Raw genomic sequence first — 16,095 nt, 5'->3', positions numbered from 1 at the left:
CAGTCTAAACAAATGTCAAGAAAGCAGTGAAAACACTTAGAATAATTTTTGCAATTCTACTGGATAATACATTAATTTCAGGGTATTTAGTCTACAGCAATTTATGAAACCATACCTTTCCATATAAAACAGAAACTCCACATCACCAGCAGAACATAACTTGTACTTTTAGAAGTCGACAGAAGTAATAAACAGATTAAGTGATTTTCTTTTAAACTGAGGAAAGTTGAACTTAGTACAAACAATATCACGGTGCTGATTTTCCTAATAAACCTAGTTTACATTGCAAAAAAAACAACTCACCTGGAGCTTGGTGCTGGTCATACGAAAGTAGAATTCATCTGGATTTTTGTCTAACGCCTTTTGTCGTAATGCCTTTAGGGTATTCTGTTTGCGATGGTAGTCCCTGAAATGTGTAGCAACAAGTCAGCAGGCTTCCCTCTAGAAGACTTTTGACAGCACAAAATAACTTCAAATCTACATAACACGAAGCTAGCTTAAATATGGCAAATTTGGGGATATTTTAAACAGTGGCTACATTAAAGCTAGTCAAGATTCTGTTGGTGGTTAACAGTTCAAAATCTACAACACGTACAGACAGAAAATTATGCTATCCTCTGTCAAAAACCTCAAACAGGATGCATGGTAAAAGCAATAATGGATACATTTTTCTCAGACCTTGACAAGCTTGAAGAGGGTTTCAAGTAGAGTCTATAAGTGAATACTTCTAAATGTTGAAATTTGAAATCCTGCAACTCTGGATGTAGAATATTGTACGCAAGTACAATTAGAACATGGTACTTTAATTCAAGTCAAATGCCTTGGACTTCTGGTTTATGAAGCACTCACTGTGCGCGGAGCTTGTAATCTTTCTTCTTCTCTAGCAGACCCAGTCGCTTTCGAAATCCAGGCTGTGCAAAATGGATAAAAAGTATGTTACTGGAAAATACCAGTGTTAGAATTCTGTTCATAAAAATTTTGCAGGACAATTTATTTTTAAATGCAACAGATTTCCCATAGCACTGTTCACATTAACTTGGATGATACATTGCTTTACAAAAGGACATCAGTGTTATACCAGATAATGTGCTAGGTATTAGTCTAAGATGGGGCCGTGTGCCTTTAAGTCCAAAAAGTCAACAGTTAAGTAAAAGTAGACCCAAGTCACAATTTAATTATTCATTATGAGTCAAACATCCAGATTGCAAAGTGCTTGATTATTTCAGGCTCCAGGTCAGTGACTGACTTTCTTTTAATAGTAAAAGACTGCTTTGACATTGGAACCTACCAGACTTAAGGGGTGGGAATTTCCTGTGTAATTTCAGACACGTATGTAAAGCAAATACGCAGCATAAAATATCAAGGAAACTCAGGTCCACGTGTGTTACGCAAACTATTACCCTATGCATCTTGGCTCATTATAATGGCTCCAGCCCTGGACTAAAGAGCCATCCACATGAATTTCCTACAATTATGCTGGTTGAAAACAGGTGCAGAATTATACCCAGAATCTTAGGTGCAGCAGGGAAATCATTTTTCTGGTGCTTTATAGCAATTTTGGTTTACAACAAATTTATTTATAGAGCACCTTTAACATAATAAAAACATCCCAAGGTGCTTCATAGAAGCATTATAAAACAAAATATGACACCGAGCCACAGAAGGAGATATCAGGTCAGATGACCAAAAGCTTGGTCAAAGAGGTAGGTTTTAAGGAGTGCCTTCAAGGAGGAAAGCAAGGTGGAGGTGCGGAGAGGTGTAAGGAGGGCATTCCAGAGCTGGGAACCTACGCAACTGGAGGTGCAGCCACCAATGGCGCAGCAATTAAAATCAGGGATGCACAAGAGGCCACAATTAGAGCAGCACAGATATCTCAGAGGGTTGTGGGGCTGAAGGAGACTACAGAGATAGGGAGGAGCAAGGCTATGGAGGGATTTGAAAACAAGGATGAGAATTTTAAAATCAAGATGCTGCTTGACCAGGAACCAGTGTAGATCAATGAGCACAGGGGTGATAGGGGAACAGAGTTTGGGATGACCTCAAGTTTATAGAGTAGAATATGGGAGGTGTGCATTGAAATAGTCAAGTCCAGAGGTATCGAAGGCTTGAATAAGGGTTTCAGCAGCAGATGAACTGAGACGGGGTGAAGTCGGGTGATGTTATGGAGGTGGAAATAGGCGGTCTTAGTTACGGCATGAATGAAGTTGAAAGCTAATCTCAGGGTAGTGATAAACTAATGTTACTAAAGGCAGGCAAGTCACCAAGACTTGATGGCCTACATCCAAGGGTTTCAAAGGAAGTGGCTGCAGAGATAGTGGAGGCGTTGGTCAAAATATTCCAGAACTCACTGGATTCCGGGAGGGTCCCAGTAGATTGGAAAACCGCTCATGTGACACCCCTGTTCAAGAAGGGAGGGAGACAAAAAGGAAACTATAGGCCAGTCAGTCTAACATCAGTTGTTGGGAAAATGCTAGAGTCCATTATTAAGGAAGAAATAGCAGCACATTTAGAAAAACTTGACGCAATCAAACAGAGCCAACATGGTTTTGTGAAAGGGAAATCATGTTTGGCAAATTTGCTAGAGCTCTTTGAGGATATAAGAAGCAGAGTTGACAAAGGGGAACTGGTAGATGTAGTGTATTTAGATTTCCAGAAGGCATTTGATAAGGTGCCACATAAAAGATTATTGCACAAGATAGGAGCTCATGACATTGGGGATAATGTATTACTATGGATTGAGGATTGGTTAACTCACAGAAGACAGAGAGTCAGGATTAATGGGTCTTTTTCAGGTTGGAAAGACGCAAGAAGTGGAGTGCCATCAGGATCAGTCCTAGGGCCTCAATTATTTACTATCTATATTAATGACTCGGAGGAGGGGGCAGAGTGCAATATATCCAAATTTGCTGACGATACAAAAATAGGTGGGAGGGCATGCTGGGATGAGGAGATAAGGAATCTGCAAGGGGATATAGATAGGTTGAGTGAGTGGGCAAAAACTTGGCAGATGGAGTTTAATGTAGGAAAGTGTGAGGTCATGTACTATGGTAGGAAGAATCAAAAGGCAGATTATTTAAATGGAGAGAGCCTTCAAAAAAGTGCAGCACAGAGGGATCTGGGTGTTCTTGTGCATGAAACACAAAAAGTTAGCATGCAGATGCAGCAAGTAATTAAGAAGGCAAATGGAATTTTGGTCTTTATTGCTAGGGGGTTGGAGTTTAAAAATAGGGAAGTCTTGTTACAACTGTACAGGGTGTTGGTGAGGCCTCACCTGGAGTACTGTGTACAGTTTTGGTCCCCGGATTTAAGAAAAGATATACTGGCATTGGAGGCAGTTGAAAAGAGATTCACTAGGCTGATTCCTGGGATGAAGGGGTTGACTTATCAAGAACGGCTAAACAGGTTAGGCCGTTATTCATTAAGAGTTAAGAAGAATGAGGAGTGATCTTATTGAAACGTACAAGATTCTGAGGACGCTTGATAGGGTAGATGTTGAGAAGATGCTCCCGATAGTGGGGGAATCTCAAACTGGGGGACATAGTTACAGAGTAAGGGGACACTTATTTAAAACTGAGATGCGAAGGAATTTCTTCTCTCAGTGGGTGGTGAATGTCTGGAATTCTCTACCCCAGAGAGTTGTGGAGGCTAGATCACAAAGTATTTAAAGAGGAGGTAAATAGATTTTTGAAATATCGGGGAGTTGAGGACTATGAGGAGCTGGCACGAAAGAGGAGTTGAGGTCTGGGGCAGATCAGCCATTATCTTATTGAATGGCGGGGCAGGCTTGAGGGGCCAAATGGCCTACTCCTGCTCCTATTTCTTATGTTATGTTCTAACAGACTGGTTTGATCTCAGATTGTTGCCAGGGAGAGGGATGAGTTCGTAGTTAGGGAATGGAATTTGGAGCAGGGACTGAAAACAATGGCTTCAGTCTTCCCAATATTTAATTGGAGGAAAATTTTGCTCATCCAGTTTTGGATGTCAGGTAAGCAATCTGATAACTTTGTGGAAAAAAGTTTAAATAGCAATTTAAAAATAGCTTAAAAGCAAAATACTGCGGATGTTGGAAATCTGAAATAAAAACAGAAAATGCTGGAAATACTCGGTAGGTCAGGCAGCATACGTGCAGCACGAAACAGTTAACTTTTGAGGGTGACGACCTCTGGTCAGAACTGCAAAAAGTTGGAAATATAACAGGTTTTAAGCAAGTACTGAGGCAGTGAAAAGGGGAGGGCAGGAAATAACTAAACAGAAAGTCTGTGATAGGGTGGATGGTAGGAGAGATTAAATGACAAAAGGGATGATGGCGCAAGGCAAAAGGAGATAGCAATGGGACAAGTAAAGAAACAAAAGATGGACCTGGAGGAGATGTAAATAGGAATAACATTACCAACAGCTGCCATCAGAAAACAATGGGGGCAGAAATTACAATCTGAAATTGCTGAACTCCAGAAGGCTGTAAAGTGCCTAATTGGAAGATGAGGAGGTATTCCTCGAGGTTACGTTCAGCTTCATGGAACAGTGCAGAAGGCGAGGAGAGAGCTCAGAGTGGGAGTGGGGTGGAGAATTAAAATGACAGGCAAAAGATGCTCAGGCTCATGCTTACAAACTGAACAGAAGTCCGCTGCAAAGTATTCATTCCAATCTGAGTTTGTTTTCCCCAGTGTAGAGGAGACTGCATTGTAAGCAGTGAATACAGTACACTCAACTGAAAGAAATACAAGTAAATTGCGGTTTCATCTGGAAGGACTGTTTGGGACATTAGACGGTGGGAAGGAAGGAGGTAAAAAGCAGGTGTTGCATCTCTTGTGCTTGCATGGGAAAGTGTAATGGAAAGGGGAGCAGGAGTTGGGGGTAATTGAAGAGTGGACCAGGGTGTCACAGAGGGAATGATCCGTTCGAAATGCTGAAAGGGGAGGGGAAGATTTATTTGGTGGTGGCTGAAATGACAGAAGATGATTCATTGAAGATGTAGGCTGAGGACAAGTGGATTCCTGTCGTGGTTCAAGGGAGTTGGGGGTGGGTGGGAGAAGGGATGAAAACAGAAGTTTGGGAATGGAATAGACATGGTCGACAGCCCTGTGGACCATGGTGAAGGGGAATCCTCAGTTTCGGAAAAAGGAAGCCATATTGGAAGCTTTGGTGTGGAAGGCGGCATCATCAGAACTGATGCAACAGAGATGGAGAAAGTGGGAGAATGGAATAATGATCCTTACAGGAAGTGGAGTGGGAGGAAATGTAGTCAAGGCCCACCAAATTCGGCTTTTGGTGGACACTGGTCAATAGCCTATCCCCAGAAATGGAGACAGAAAAGTCAAGGAAGGGAAGAGCTGTAGATAGTGGCATTGATTAAGAATAGCAAAATGTGAAGGAGGGGTGTAAAAGGGAAGCAAAGTTGATGAAATTTTCCAGATTGGGGTATGAGCAGGAAATGAAACGAATACAGTCATCAACGTAATGGAAAAAGAGGTAAGGACCCAGCTAAGATGCATAGCAACAACTTTTATTTGAAGTGGATTCAAAGGTGATGTTCAATGCAAGCACAAGTTCAGGCAGGGGGAGGGTGATGGTGGATGGGGATTGATTTGTCCTCTGTTCAAGGAAGCGGTAGAGGGCCCTCAGGCCATCCACTGGAGCGGGGGAAATGGAAGCGTACAGAGATTGGACGCCCATGGTGAGAAGGAGATGGTAAAGGCCAGGAAACTGGAAACTGTAAAGTAGTGGAAGATGTTGAAAGAGTGGTGGATGTATGTGAGAAGAGATTGGACAAGAGGAGAAATAGTGGAATATTGGCCAAGTATTCTCTGAACCACCACCTCCCTTTGTTTTGTCAACCACCAGTCACGACTGAATTCATTGCTTGTGCAATTGCTTTGCTATCTATAGCATGCTCATCCCACTGTTCAACATACGTGTACTTCAGAGGATATTTGCATCCTGAGTGATGGCAGGGCCTAGCATGAGAGTGCAAAAGACAATGCTAAAGATAATGAAGCAACTGCAACCACCTTCAGCCAGAAGAGCTGAATGGATGATCCAACTTGGCTTCCCCATCATCGCAGCTTTTCTGAAACTTTTTCATGCCAATCTAGTGAATCTTCATTTTTAGTACAAAGAATAGCTTTCGAATAATAAGTTGTATCAAACTGTCCCCTCTATTATGTCATTCCTAACCAATGCCACTATCTCAGCCAACCCCCCCTCCACGCCATTCCCTCCATCTCATTCCATCCCCATCCAGTTTATGCTGAAATCCAGTGAACCTCCTCTGCCGGCTCAGGAAAAGAACTTCCTTGCAATCTGCAGCTATCTTTTCCTGTCAACTCCATGGCTGTGGCCTCATCGCAGGCCTCCTTCCATGTTAGCTTACTATCTTTACACAAAAGCTTGGCCTGGATTTTACTGTTCTTTAGACCTCCAATGAATACACACCTCTAAGGTTGACTTCCAAGTTGGCATCATAACCACAGTGACAAGAAAGTTTCTTTAATTCAAGGATATAATCTCCAATAGACTCATTTGGCAACTGCTTCCTTTCACAGAATGTAAATTGCAGCACAATTTCATTCTTAGTAAAGCCATAATGAGTCTAGCATCTTATTTATTTCAGAATAGTCCAAACTACTGGGGTCTCGTGGGCAACATTGGTTAAACACCACTTCAAATGCATTCAGCCCCATCATGGTGAGGAAAACATTTACTTTATTCTCATCTAGGATTTTGTTAACTTTTCACCAAAGGTGTAACCTTTGCTCATAATTACACAAGTCCTCTGTGTTAGGGTTGAATTCCCCCATGGTCCCAAAATATGCCCTCAGAGCCATATTTCTAAAATCACGTACTCACTCAGTTGTAGCTGAACGCTAATTGCAGACACATGAAGCAACCTTTCAAGTGGCTCAAACTTCATCATAATCGACTTTGGGAGTTCCAAAAAGTGTCAGAATGTTCTTCAGACAGTAATCTCTCGAATGAGATGCAAAAAAAAAATTCCGTCTTTTTGTTGTGTATTCAGAGTAAAACTACATAAGGTCCTAACCAGGAGCAGTCATGTTGGAAATTTTTATTTACATCTCCCAGAGAGGGCAGCAGAGAGACAGTAGATAAAAGATATTACAATATACTACAGTCGCTGCACTAATGCACCATATGCATTTCCCAAATTCATATTACGTTAAGATATACAGCACGGAAACAAGCCATTTGGCCCAACCATTCCATGCTGACATTTATGCTCTACTTGAGCCTGCTCCCATCTTTCCTCATCTATACCTCCATTCCCTTCTCCCTCATAAGCTTGTCTAGCTTCTCCTTAAATGCATCTGCACTATTCGTGTCAACCACTCCCTGAGGTGGCAAGTTCCACATTCTCACCACTCTTTACCTAAAGAAGTTTCTGCTGAATTCTCTATTTGATTTCTTGATGATTATCTTATATTGATGGCCTCTAGTCATGCTCTTTCCCACAAGAGGAAAGAGGGCACCACATCAGAGGCTATTACATAAAACAAGAGCTCATGGTGTAGGGGATAACATATTAGTGTGGATAGATGATTGGCTAGCTAACAGGAATCAGAGTAGGGATAAATGGGTCATTTTGGGGCAAGTTGTAACAAGTGGAGTGCTACAGGGATCAGTGCTGGGGCCTCTACATTCTAGATCAATGACTTGGATGAAAGGACTGAATGTATGGTTGCTAAATTTACTGATGACATACAGGTAAGTAAGAGAGTAAGTTGAGAGGAGGATATAAGGAGTCTGCAAAGGGATTTAGATAGGTTAAGTGACTGGACAAAAAATTGGCAGATGGAGTATAATGTGGGAAAATGTGAACTTGTCTACTTTGGTAGGAAGATTAGAAAAGCAATATATTATTTAAATGGAGAGAGATTGCAGAACTCGGTAGTCGAGGGATTTGGGTGGATGCTGAAAGGATGTTTCCCCTTATGAGAGTAGAACCAGGGAAAACAGTTTAAAAATAAGCGGTCTCCCATTTAAGACGGAGATGAGAAGAAATTTTTTCTCTCAGAGGGTCGTTAAGCTGTGAATTCGCTTCTCCAGAGAGCAGCAGAGGCAGGGTCATTGAATATTTTCAAGGATGAGTTAGATAGACTCTTGATTGACAAGGGAGTCAAAGGGTATGGGGGTAGACCAAAGTAGAGTTGAGGCCACAATCAGGTCAGTCATGATCTGATCATAGCCGAGCAAGCTCAAGGGACCAAATGGCCTACTCCTGCTCCTAATTCTTATGTTAATATGTATGATCTCTCTCTTATCCACTATCAAAACCTTTCATTAATTTTGAAGACCTTCATTAGGTCACCCCTCAGTCTTCTTTGTTCAAGAGAAAAGAAACCCAGCCTATCGATCCTTTCCTGATATGTATACCCATGCATTTCTGATATCATCCTTGTAAATTTTCTCTGCACCCTCTCTAATGCCTCTATATCCTTTCTCTAATATGGCAACCGGAACTGTACACTTCTAAGTATGGTCTAACCAAGGCTTGATACAAGTTTAGCATAACCTTCCTACTTTTCAATTCTATCCCTCTAGAAATAAAGTCTAATGCTTGGTTTACTTAATTTTATGGCCTGGTTAAACTGTGGCACAAATTTTAGTGATTGGTGTATTTGTACTCTGAGATCTCTTTGTTCCTCTTCCCCATCTAGACTTGGACCTTCCAAATAATTCTTCCTACCAAAATGTACTATCTCACATTTATCTGTGTTGAACTTCATTTGACAAATATTTGGCCATTCTGCAAGTTTATTAATGCCCTCCCGTAATTTGTTGCAGTCCTCCTCAGTACTGACTATTCCGCCGATTTGGTGACATTCGCAAATTTAGAACTTGCGTTTTTGATTTCAAAGTTCAAATCGTTCATGGAAATTGTAAACAGCAGTGGTCCCAGTACTGATCCTTGTGGAACACCACTTCCCACGTTCTGCCACTCTGGTTGGTCAAGCAAGAGTTTCCCTTTTGAAATCCATGCTAACTATTCATTATTTTTTTTGTTTCTACATGTGCCTCTATTCTCTCCTTTAGTACGGATTCCAATATTTTCCGAACACCAATGTTAAACTGGCTGGTCTATACTTCTCTGAGCATGTTGTGCCCGACCCCCTATTCTGAAATATAGGAATTACATTATCTATCTGCCAGTCTTCTGACACTACACCCTTTTCTAACAAATTATTAAATATATGTACAATGCCTCTGCTATCTCTTTCCTAGATTCTTTTAAAATACGTGGATGCAATCCATCCGGACCAAGGGCTTTACGCTTGAGTTTAATAAGTTTATTAAATACATCCCCATGTTTTATTTTTAATGCACGTATCTCATTGCCCATCTCATCAATCAATGTCATGTCTATCCGTTCTATCTCCCTGATAAACACTGAAGTGAAACAATTTAATACTTCTGCCATGTCTCTATGGTTACCTGTGGTGTTATCCGGTCTATCTCTTAATGATCCTATTCCCATTGCAGCCTTCCTTTTTTTAATTGATGCACCTGTAAAATATTTTACTACTTTGTTTTATGTTCCTTGATAATTTAATTTCATTCTCTTTGTTCCTAATTGTTTATTTGACTTCTCTCCTATTCTCTTGGTATTCTCTTTCATCGTGCATTCCTCTGCTGTCTATGAACTTAATGTATGTCTCTTTCCTAACCCTCAAATGTTCCCTTATGTCTTTATTCATTCATGGGTTCTCACTAGCATTTAGTTTGTTCTCTCCTTTTCACAGAATATATTTTTCCTGCACTCCATTGAACACCATTTTAAATATGTCCCAATGTTGTTCTACATCACTGTTTGCCAATATCGTTGCCATTTATTTTCCCAGGTTCTATTCCTGGCCCTCAAAATCAGCTTTTCGCTAATCTATTAAACTGGTTTTCTCATAGTTCTTTCCTTTATCATCTTAAAGCATGTTATATTATGGTCACTATTGCCTAGATCAGGGGTGTCCAACCTTTTCACATGGGGCACCACATTACAATTGTGTCACAAGGAGCCGGTGAGTCAATTTTGGAAAGAAAAAGGCATTAAAAGTTTATCTTACTATTAATCAAAACAAAAAAATGTGCATTTTTGTGAGGAAGCTTCAAATGAGGCAACTAATTTATTGACTTATTTTCTAGTTACGATGTTGAACACAGACTTAGTGAGATACTTGGCATTTTTTTTTGCTTGTACAAGTAGTCAAACTTTTCCTGCACACTTCTTGGAGCGATGCGGAGTATACCTGATTGTTGGAATCTATCAGAAGTGATCTTGATCACTCTCCGTCTCTTGTTTCCCCTCTCTCGATGTCTGTCCCTCTCCCCTTCCCTCTCACTGACCCCCACCACAGTCTCGCTCTCTCTCTCTCACTGGGCCCCGTCTCTCTCTCTCTGTGAGCCCCGTCTCTCTCTCTCTGTGAGCCCCGTCTCTCTCTCTCTCTCTCTGCGGCCCCGTCTCTCTCTCTCTCTCTCTGCGGGCCCCGTCTCTCTCTCTCTCTCTCTTCTCTCTCTCTCTCTGCGGGCCCCCGTCTCTCTCTCTCTCTCTCTCTCTCTCTCTCTGCGGGCCCCGTCTCTCTCTCTCTCTCTCTCTCTGCGGGCCCCCGTCTCTCTCTCTCTCTCTCTCTCTCTGCGGGCCCCGTCTCTCTCTCTCTCTCTGCGGGCCCCGTCTCTCTCTCTCTCTCTCTCTCTGCGGGCCCCGTCTCTCTCTCTCTGCGGGCCCCGTCTCTCTCTCTTTCTCTCTCTCTCTCTCTCTCTCTCTCTGCGGGCCCCGTCTCTCTCTCTCTCTCTCTCTCTCTGCGGGCCCCGTCTCTCTCTCTCTCGCTCTCTCTCTGCGGGCCCCGTCTCTCTCTCTCTCGCTCTCGCTCTGCGGGCCCCGTCTCGCTCTCGCTCTGCGGGCCCCGTCTCGCTCTCGCTCTGCGGGCCCCGTCTCGCTCTCGCTCTGCGGGCCCCGTCTCGCTCTCGCTCTGCGGGCCCCGTCTCGCTCTCGCTCTGCGGGCCCGTCTCGCTCTCGCTCTGCGGCCCGTCTCGCTCTCGCTCTGCGGGCCCCGTCTCGCTCTCGCTCTGCGGGCCCCGTCTCGCTCTCGCTCTGCGGGCCCCGTCTCGCTCTCGCTCTGCGGGCCCCGTCTCGCTCTCGCTCTGCGGGCCCCGTCTCGCTCTCGCTCTGCGGGCCCCGTCTCGCTCTCAGCTCTGCGGGCCCCGTCTCGCTCTCGCTCTGCGGGCCCCGTCTCGCTCTCGCTCTGCGGGCCCCTCTCGCTCTCGCTCTGCGGGCCCCGTCTCGCTCTCGCTCTGCGGGCCCCGTCTCGCTCTCGCTCTGCGGGCCCCGTCTCGCTCTCGCTCTGCGGGCCCCGTCTCGCTCTCGCTCTGCGGGCCCCGTCTCGCTCTCTCGCTCTGCGGGCCCCGTCTCGCTCTCGCTCTGCGGGCCCCGTCTCGCTCTCGCTCTGCGGGCCCCGTCTCGCTCTCGCTCTGCGGGCCCCGTCTCGCTCTCGCTCTGCGGGGCCCCGTCTCGCTCTCGCTCTGCGGGCCCCGTCTCGCTCTCGCTCTGCGGGCCCCGTCTCGCTCTCGCTCTGCGGGCCCCGTCTCGCTCTCGCTCTGCGGGCCCGTCTCGCTCTCAGCTCTGCGGGCCCCGTCTCGCTCTCGCTCTGCGGGCCCCGTCTCGCTCTCGCTCTGCGGGCCCCGTCTCGCTCTCGCTCTGCGGGCCCCGTCTCGCTCTCGCTCTGCGGGCCCCGTCTCGCTCTCGCTCTGCGGGCCCCGTCTCGCTCTCGCTCTGCGGGCCCCGTCTCGCTCCTCTCGCTCTGCGGGCCCCGTCTCGCTCTCGCTCTGCGGGCCCCGTCTCGCTCTCGCTCTGCGGGCCCCGTCTCGCTCTCGCTCTGCGGCCCCGTCTCGCTCTCAGCTCTGCGGGCCCCGTCTCGCTCTCGCTCTGCGGGCCCCGTCTCGCTCTCGCTCTGCGGGCCCCGTCTCGCTCCTCGCTCTGCGGGCCCCGTCTCGCTCTCGCTCTGCGGGCCCCGTCTCGCTCTCAGCTCTGCGGGCCCCGTCTCGCTCTCGCTCTGCGGGCCCCGTCTCGCTCTCGCTCTGCGGGCCCCGTCTCGCTCTCGCTCTGCGGGCCCCGTCTCGCTCTCGCTCTGCGGGCCCCGTCTCGCTCTCGCTCTGCGGGCCCCGTCTCGCTCTCGGCTCTGCGGGCCCCGTCTCGCTCTCGCTCTGCGGGCCCCGTCTCGCTCTCGCTCTGCGGGCCCCGTCTCGCTCTCGCTCTGCGGGCCCCGTCTCGCTCTCGCTCTGCGGGCCCCCGTCTCGCTCTCGCTCTGCGGGCCCCGTCTCGCTCTCGCTCTGCGGGCCCCGTCTCGCTCTCGCTCTGCGGGCCCCGTCTCGCTCTCGCTCTGCGGGCCCCGTCTCGCTCTCGCTCTGCGGGCCCCGTCTCGCTCTCGCTCTGCGGGCCCCGTCTCGCTCTCGCTCTGCGGGCCCCGTCTCGCTCTCGCTCTGCGGGCCCCGTCTCGCTCTCGCTCTGCGGGCCCCGTCTCGCTCTCGACTCTGCGGGCCCCGTCTCGCTCTTCGCTCTGCGGGCCCCGTCTCGCTCTCGCTCTGCGGGCCCCGTCTCGCTCTCGCTCTGCGGCCCCGTCTCGCTCTCGCTCTGCGGGCCCCGTCTCGCTCTCGCTCTGCGGGCCCCGTCTCGCTCTCGCTCTGGCGGGCCCCGTCTCGCTCTCGCTCTGCGGGCCCCGTCTCGCTCTCGCTCTGCGGGCCCCGTCTCGCTCATCGCTCTGCGGGCCCCGTCTCGCTCTCGCTCTGCGGGCCCCGTCTCGCTCTCGCTCTGCGGGCCCCGTCTCGCTCTCTCGCTCTGCGGGCCCCGTCTCGCTCTCGCTCTGCGGGCCCCGTCTCGCTCTCGCTCTGCGGGCCCCGTCTCGCTCTCGCTCTGCGGGCCCCGTCTCGCTCTCGCTCTGCGGGCCCCGTCTCGCTCTCGCTCTGCGGGCCCCGTCTCGCTCTCGCTCTGCGGGCCCCGTCTCGCTCTCGCTCTGCGGGCCCCGTCTCGCTCCTCGCTCTGCGGGCCCCGTCTCGCTCTCGCTCTGCGGGCCCCGTCTCGCTCTCGCTCTGCGGGCCCCGTCTCGCTCTCGCTCTGCGGGCCCCGTCTCGCTCTCGCTCTGCGGGCCCCGTCTCGCTCTCGCTCTGCGGGCCCCGTCTCGCTCCTCGCTCTGCGGGCCCCGTCTCGCTCTTCGCTCTGCGGGCCCCGTCTCGCTCTCGCTCTGCGGGCCCCGTCTCGCTCTCGCTCTGCGGGCCCCGTCTCGCTCTCGCTCTGCGGGCCCCGTCTCGCTCTCGCTCTGCGGGCCCCGTCTCGCTCTCGCTCTGCGGGCCCCGTCTCGCTCTCGCTCTGCGGGCCCCGTCTCTCTCTCTCTCTCTGCGGGCCCCGTCTCGCTCTCTCTCTCTGCGGGCCCCTCTCTCTCTCTCTCTCTCTCTCTCTCTCTGCGGGACCCCGTCTCTCTCTCTGCTCTGCGGAGCCCCGTCTCTCTCTCTCTCTCTCGCTGCTCTCGTCTCTCTCTCTCTCTGCGGACCCCGTCTCTCTCTCTCTCTCTGCGGGCCCCGTCGTCTCTCTCTCGTCTCTCTCTCTCTCTCTGCGGGCCCCGTCTCTCTCTCTCTCTTCTCTCTCTGCGGGCCCCGTCTCTCTCTCTCTCTCTCTCTGCGGGCCCCGTCTCGCTCTCTCTCTCTCTGCGGGCCCCTCTCGCTCTCTCTCTCTCTCTCTCTCTGCTCTGCGGGCCCCGTCTCTCTCTCTCTGCTCTCTGCGGCCCCGTCTCTCCTCTCTCTCTGCGAGGCCCTCGTCTCTCTCTATCTCTCTGCGGCCCCGTCTCTCTCTCTCTCTCTGCGGGCCCCGTCTCTCTCTCTCTCTCTGCGGGCCCCGTCTCTCTCTCTCTCTCTGCGGGGCCCCCGTCTCTCTCTCTCTCTCTCTGCGGGCCCCGTCTCGCTCTCTCTCTGCGGGCCCCGTCTCTCTCTCTCTCTCTCTCTGCGGGCCCCGTCTCTCTCTCTCTCTCTCTCTGCGGGCCCCGTCTCTCTCTCTCTCTCTCTCTGCGGGCCCCGTCTCTCTCTCTCTCTCTCTCTCTGCGGGCCCCGTCTCTCTCTCTCTCTCTCTCTGCGGGCCCCGTCTCTCTCTCTCTCTCTGCGGGCCCCGTCTCTCTCTCCTCTCTCTCTCTCTCTGCGGGCCCCGTCTCTCTCTCTCTCTCTCCTCCGCTCTCTCTCTCTCTCTCTCTCTGCGGGCCCCGTCTCTCTCTCTCTCTCTGCGGGCCCCGTCTCTCTCTCTCTCTCTGCGGGCCCCGTCTCTCTCTCTCTCTCTCTGCGGGCCCCGTCTCTCTCTCTCTCTCTCTCTCTCTGCGGGCCCCGTCTCTCTCTCTCTCTCTCTCTCTGCGGGCCCCGTCTCTCTCTCTCTCTCTCTCTGCGGGCCCCGTCTCTCTCTCTCTCTCTCTCTCTCTGCGGGCCCCGTCTCTCTCTCTCTCTCTCTGCGGGCCCCGTCTCTCTCTCTCTCTCTCTGCGGGCCCCGTCTCTCTCTCTCTCTCTGCGGGCCCCGTCTCTCTCTCTCTCTCTCTGCGGGCCCGTCTCTCTCTCTCTCTCTCTCTCTTCTCTCTCTCTCTCTCTGCGGGCCCCGTCTCTCTCTCTCTCTCTCTCTGCGGGCCCCGTCTCTCTCTCTCTCTCTCTGCGGGCCCGTCTCTCTCTCTCTGCGGGCCCCGTCTCTCTCTCTCTCTCTCTCTCTGCGGGCCCCGTCTCTCTCTCTCTCTCTCTCTCTGCGGGCCCCGTCTCTCTCTCTCTCTCTCTGCGGGCCCCGTCTCTCTCTCTCTCTCTCTCTCTGCGGGCCCCGTCTCTCTCTCTCTCTCTCTCTCTCTCTCTGCGGGCCCCGTCTCTCTCTCTCTCTCTCTCTGCGGGCCCCGTCTCTCTCTCTCTCTCTTTGCGGGCCCCGTCTCTCTCTCTCTCTCTCTCTCTCTCTGCGGGCCCCGTCTCTCTCTCTCTCTCTCCGTCTCCCTTCCTCTCTCTCTCTCTCTCGGTCCCCCCGTCTCTCTCTCTCTCTCTGCGGTCCCCCCGTCTCTCTCTCTCTCTCTGCGTTCGGCCCCGTCCTCTCTCTCTCTCTCTGCGGGCCCCCGCTCTCTCTCTCTCTCTCTCGGGCCCGTCCCCTCTCTCTCTCTCTCTCTGCGGGCCCCGTCTCCTCTCTCTCTCTCTCTCGGGCCCCGTCTCTCTCTCTCTCTCTCTCCGGGCCCCCTCTCTCTCTCTCTCTCTCTCCGGTCCCCCCTCTCTCTCTCTCTCTCCGGGCCCCGTCTCTCCTCTCTCTCTCTCCGGTCCCCCTCTCTCTCTCTCTCTCTCTCTCTCGGGCCCCCGTCTCTCTCTCTCTCTCTCTCGTTCCCCCCTTCTCCTCTCTCTCTCTCTCTCGTTCCCCCCCTTCCTCTCTCTCTCTCTCTCCGTTCCCCCCCTTCCTCTCTCTCTCTCTGCTCCCCGTCCCTCTCTCTCTCTCTCTCTCTCCGTTCCCCCTCTCTCTCTCTCTCTCTCTCTCTCTCTCTCTCTCCGTTCCCCCCTCTCCTCTCTCTCTCTCTCTCTCCGTTCCCCCCTCTCCTCTCTCTCTCTCTCTCTCCGTTCCCCCCTTCTCTCTCTCTCTCTCTCTCCGTTCCCCCCCTCTCTCTCTCTCTCTCTCTCTCCGTTCCCCCCCTTCCTCTCTCTCTCTCTCTCTCTCTCTCTCTCTCTCTCCGTCCCCCCCTCTCCTCCTCTCTCTCTCTCTCTCTCTCTCTCTCTCTCTCCGTCCCCCCCCCTTCCTCTCTCTCTCTCTCTCTCTCTCTCTCCGTCCCCCCCCTTCCTCTCTCTCTCTCTCTCTCCGTTCCCCCCCTTCCTCTCTCTCTCTCTCCGTTCCCCCCTTCCTCTCTCTCTCTCCGTTCCCCCCCTTCCTCTCTCTCTCTCTCCGTTCCCCCCCTTCCTCTCTCTCTCTCCGCTCCCCCCCTTCTCTCTCTCTCTCCGCTTCCCCCCCCTTCCTCTCTCTCTCTCTCCTGTTCCCCCCCTTCCTCTCTCTCTCTCTCCGCTCTCCCCCCTTCCTCTCTCTCTCTCTCCGCTCCCCCCCTTCCTCTCTCTCTCTCA

General features: G+C 50.8%; 1 protein-coding gene across 1 annotated transcript in view; it reads right to left on the bottom strand.

Moving 5' to 3' along the window:
- Positions 1–16,095, bottom strand: part of utp11 (UTP11 small subunit processome component) — a 59,966-nt gene that overhangs the window by 16,241 nt on the left and 27,630 nt on the right. The window contains exons 2-3 of the mRNA XM_068011235.1: positions 850–911; positions 304–406 (exon numbers count right to left, since the gene is read on the bottom strand). Of these exons, the coding sequence (XP_067867336.1) occupies positions 304–406; positions 850–911 (165 nt within the window). The remainder of the gene's footprint in view (positions 1–303; positions 407–849; positions 912–16,095) is intronic.

Source organism: Heterodontus francisci, chromosome 31 (assembly GCF_036365525.1).
Source record: "Heterodontus francisci isolate sHetFra1 chromosome 31, sHetFra1.hap1, whole genome shotgun sequence".
Lineage (NCBI taxonomy): Eukaryota > Metazoa > Chordata > Chondrichthyes > Heterodontiformes > Heterodontidae > Heterodontus > Heterodontus francisci.
The sequence above is the reverse complement of the archived record's forward strand: the minus strand, read 5'-3'. Positions and strand labels throughout refer to the sequence as shown.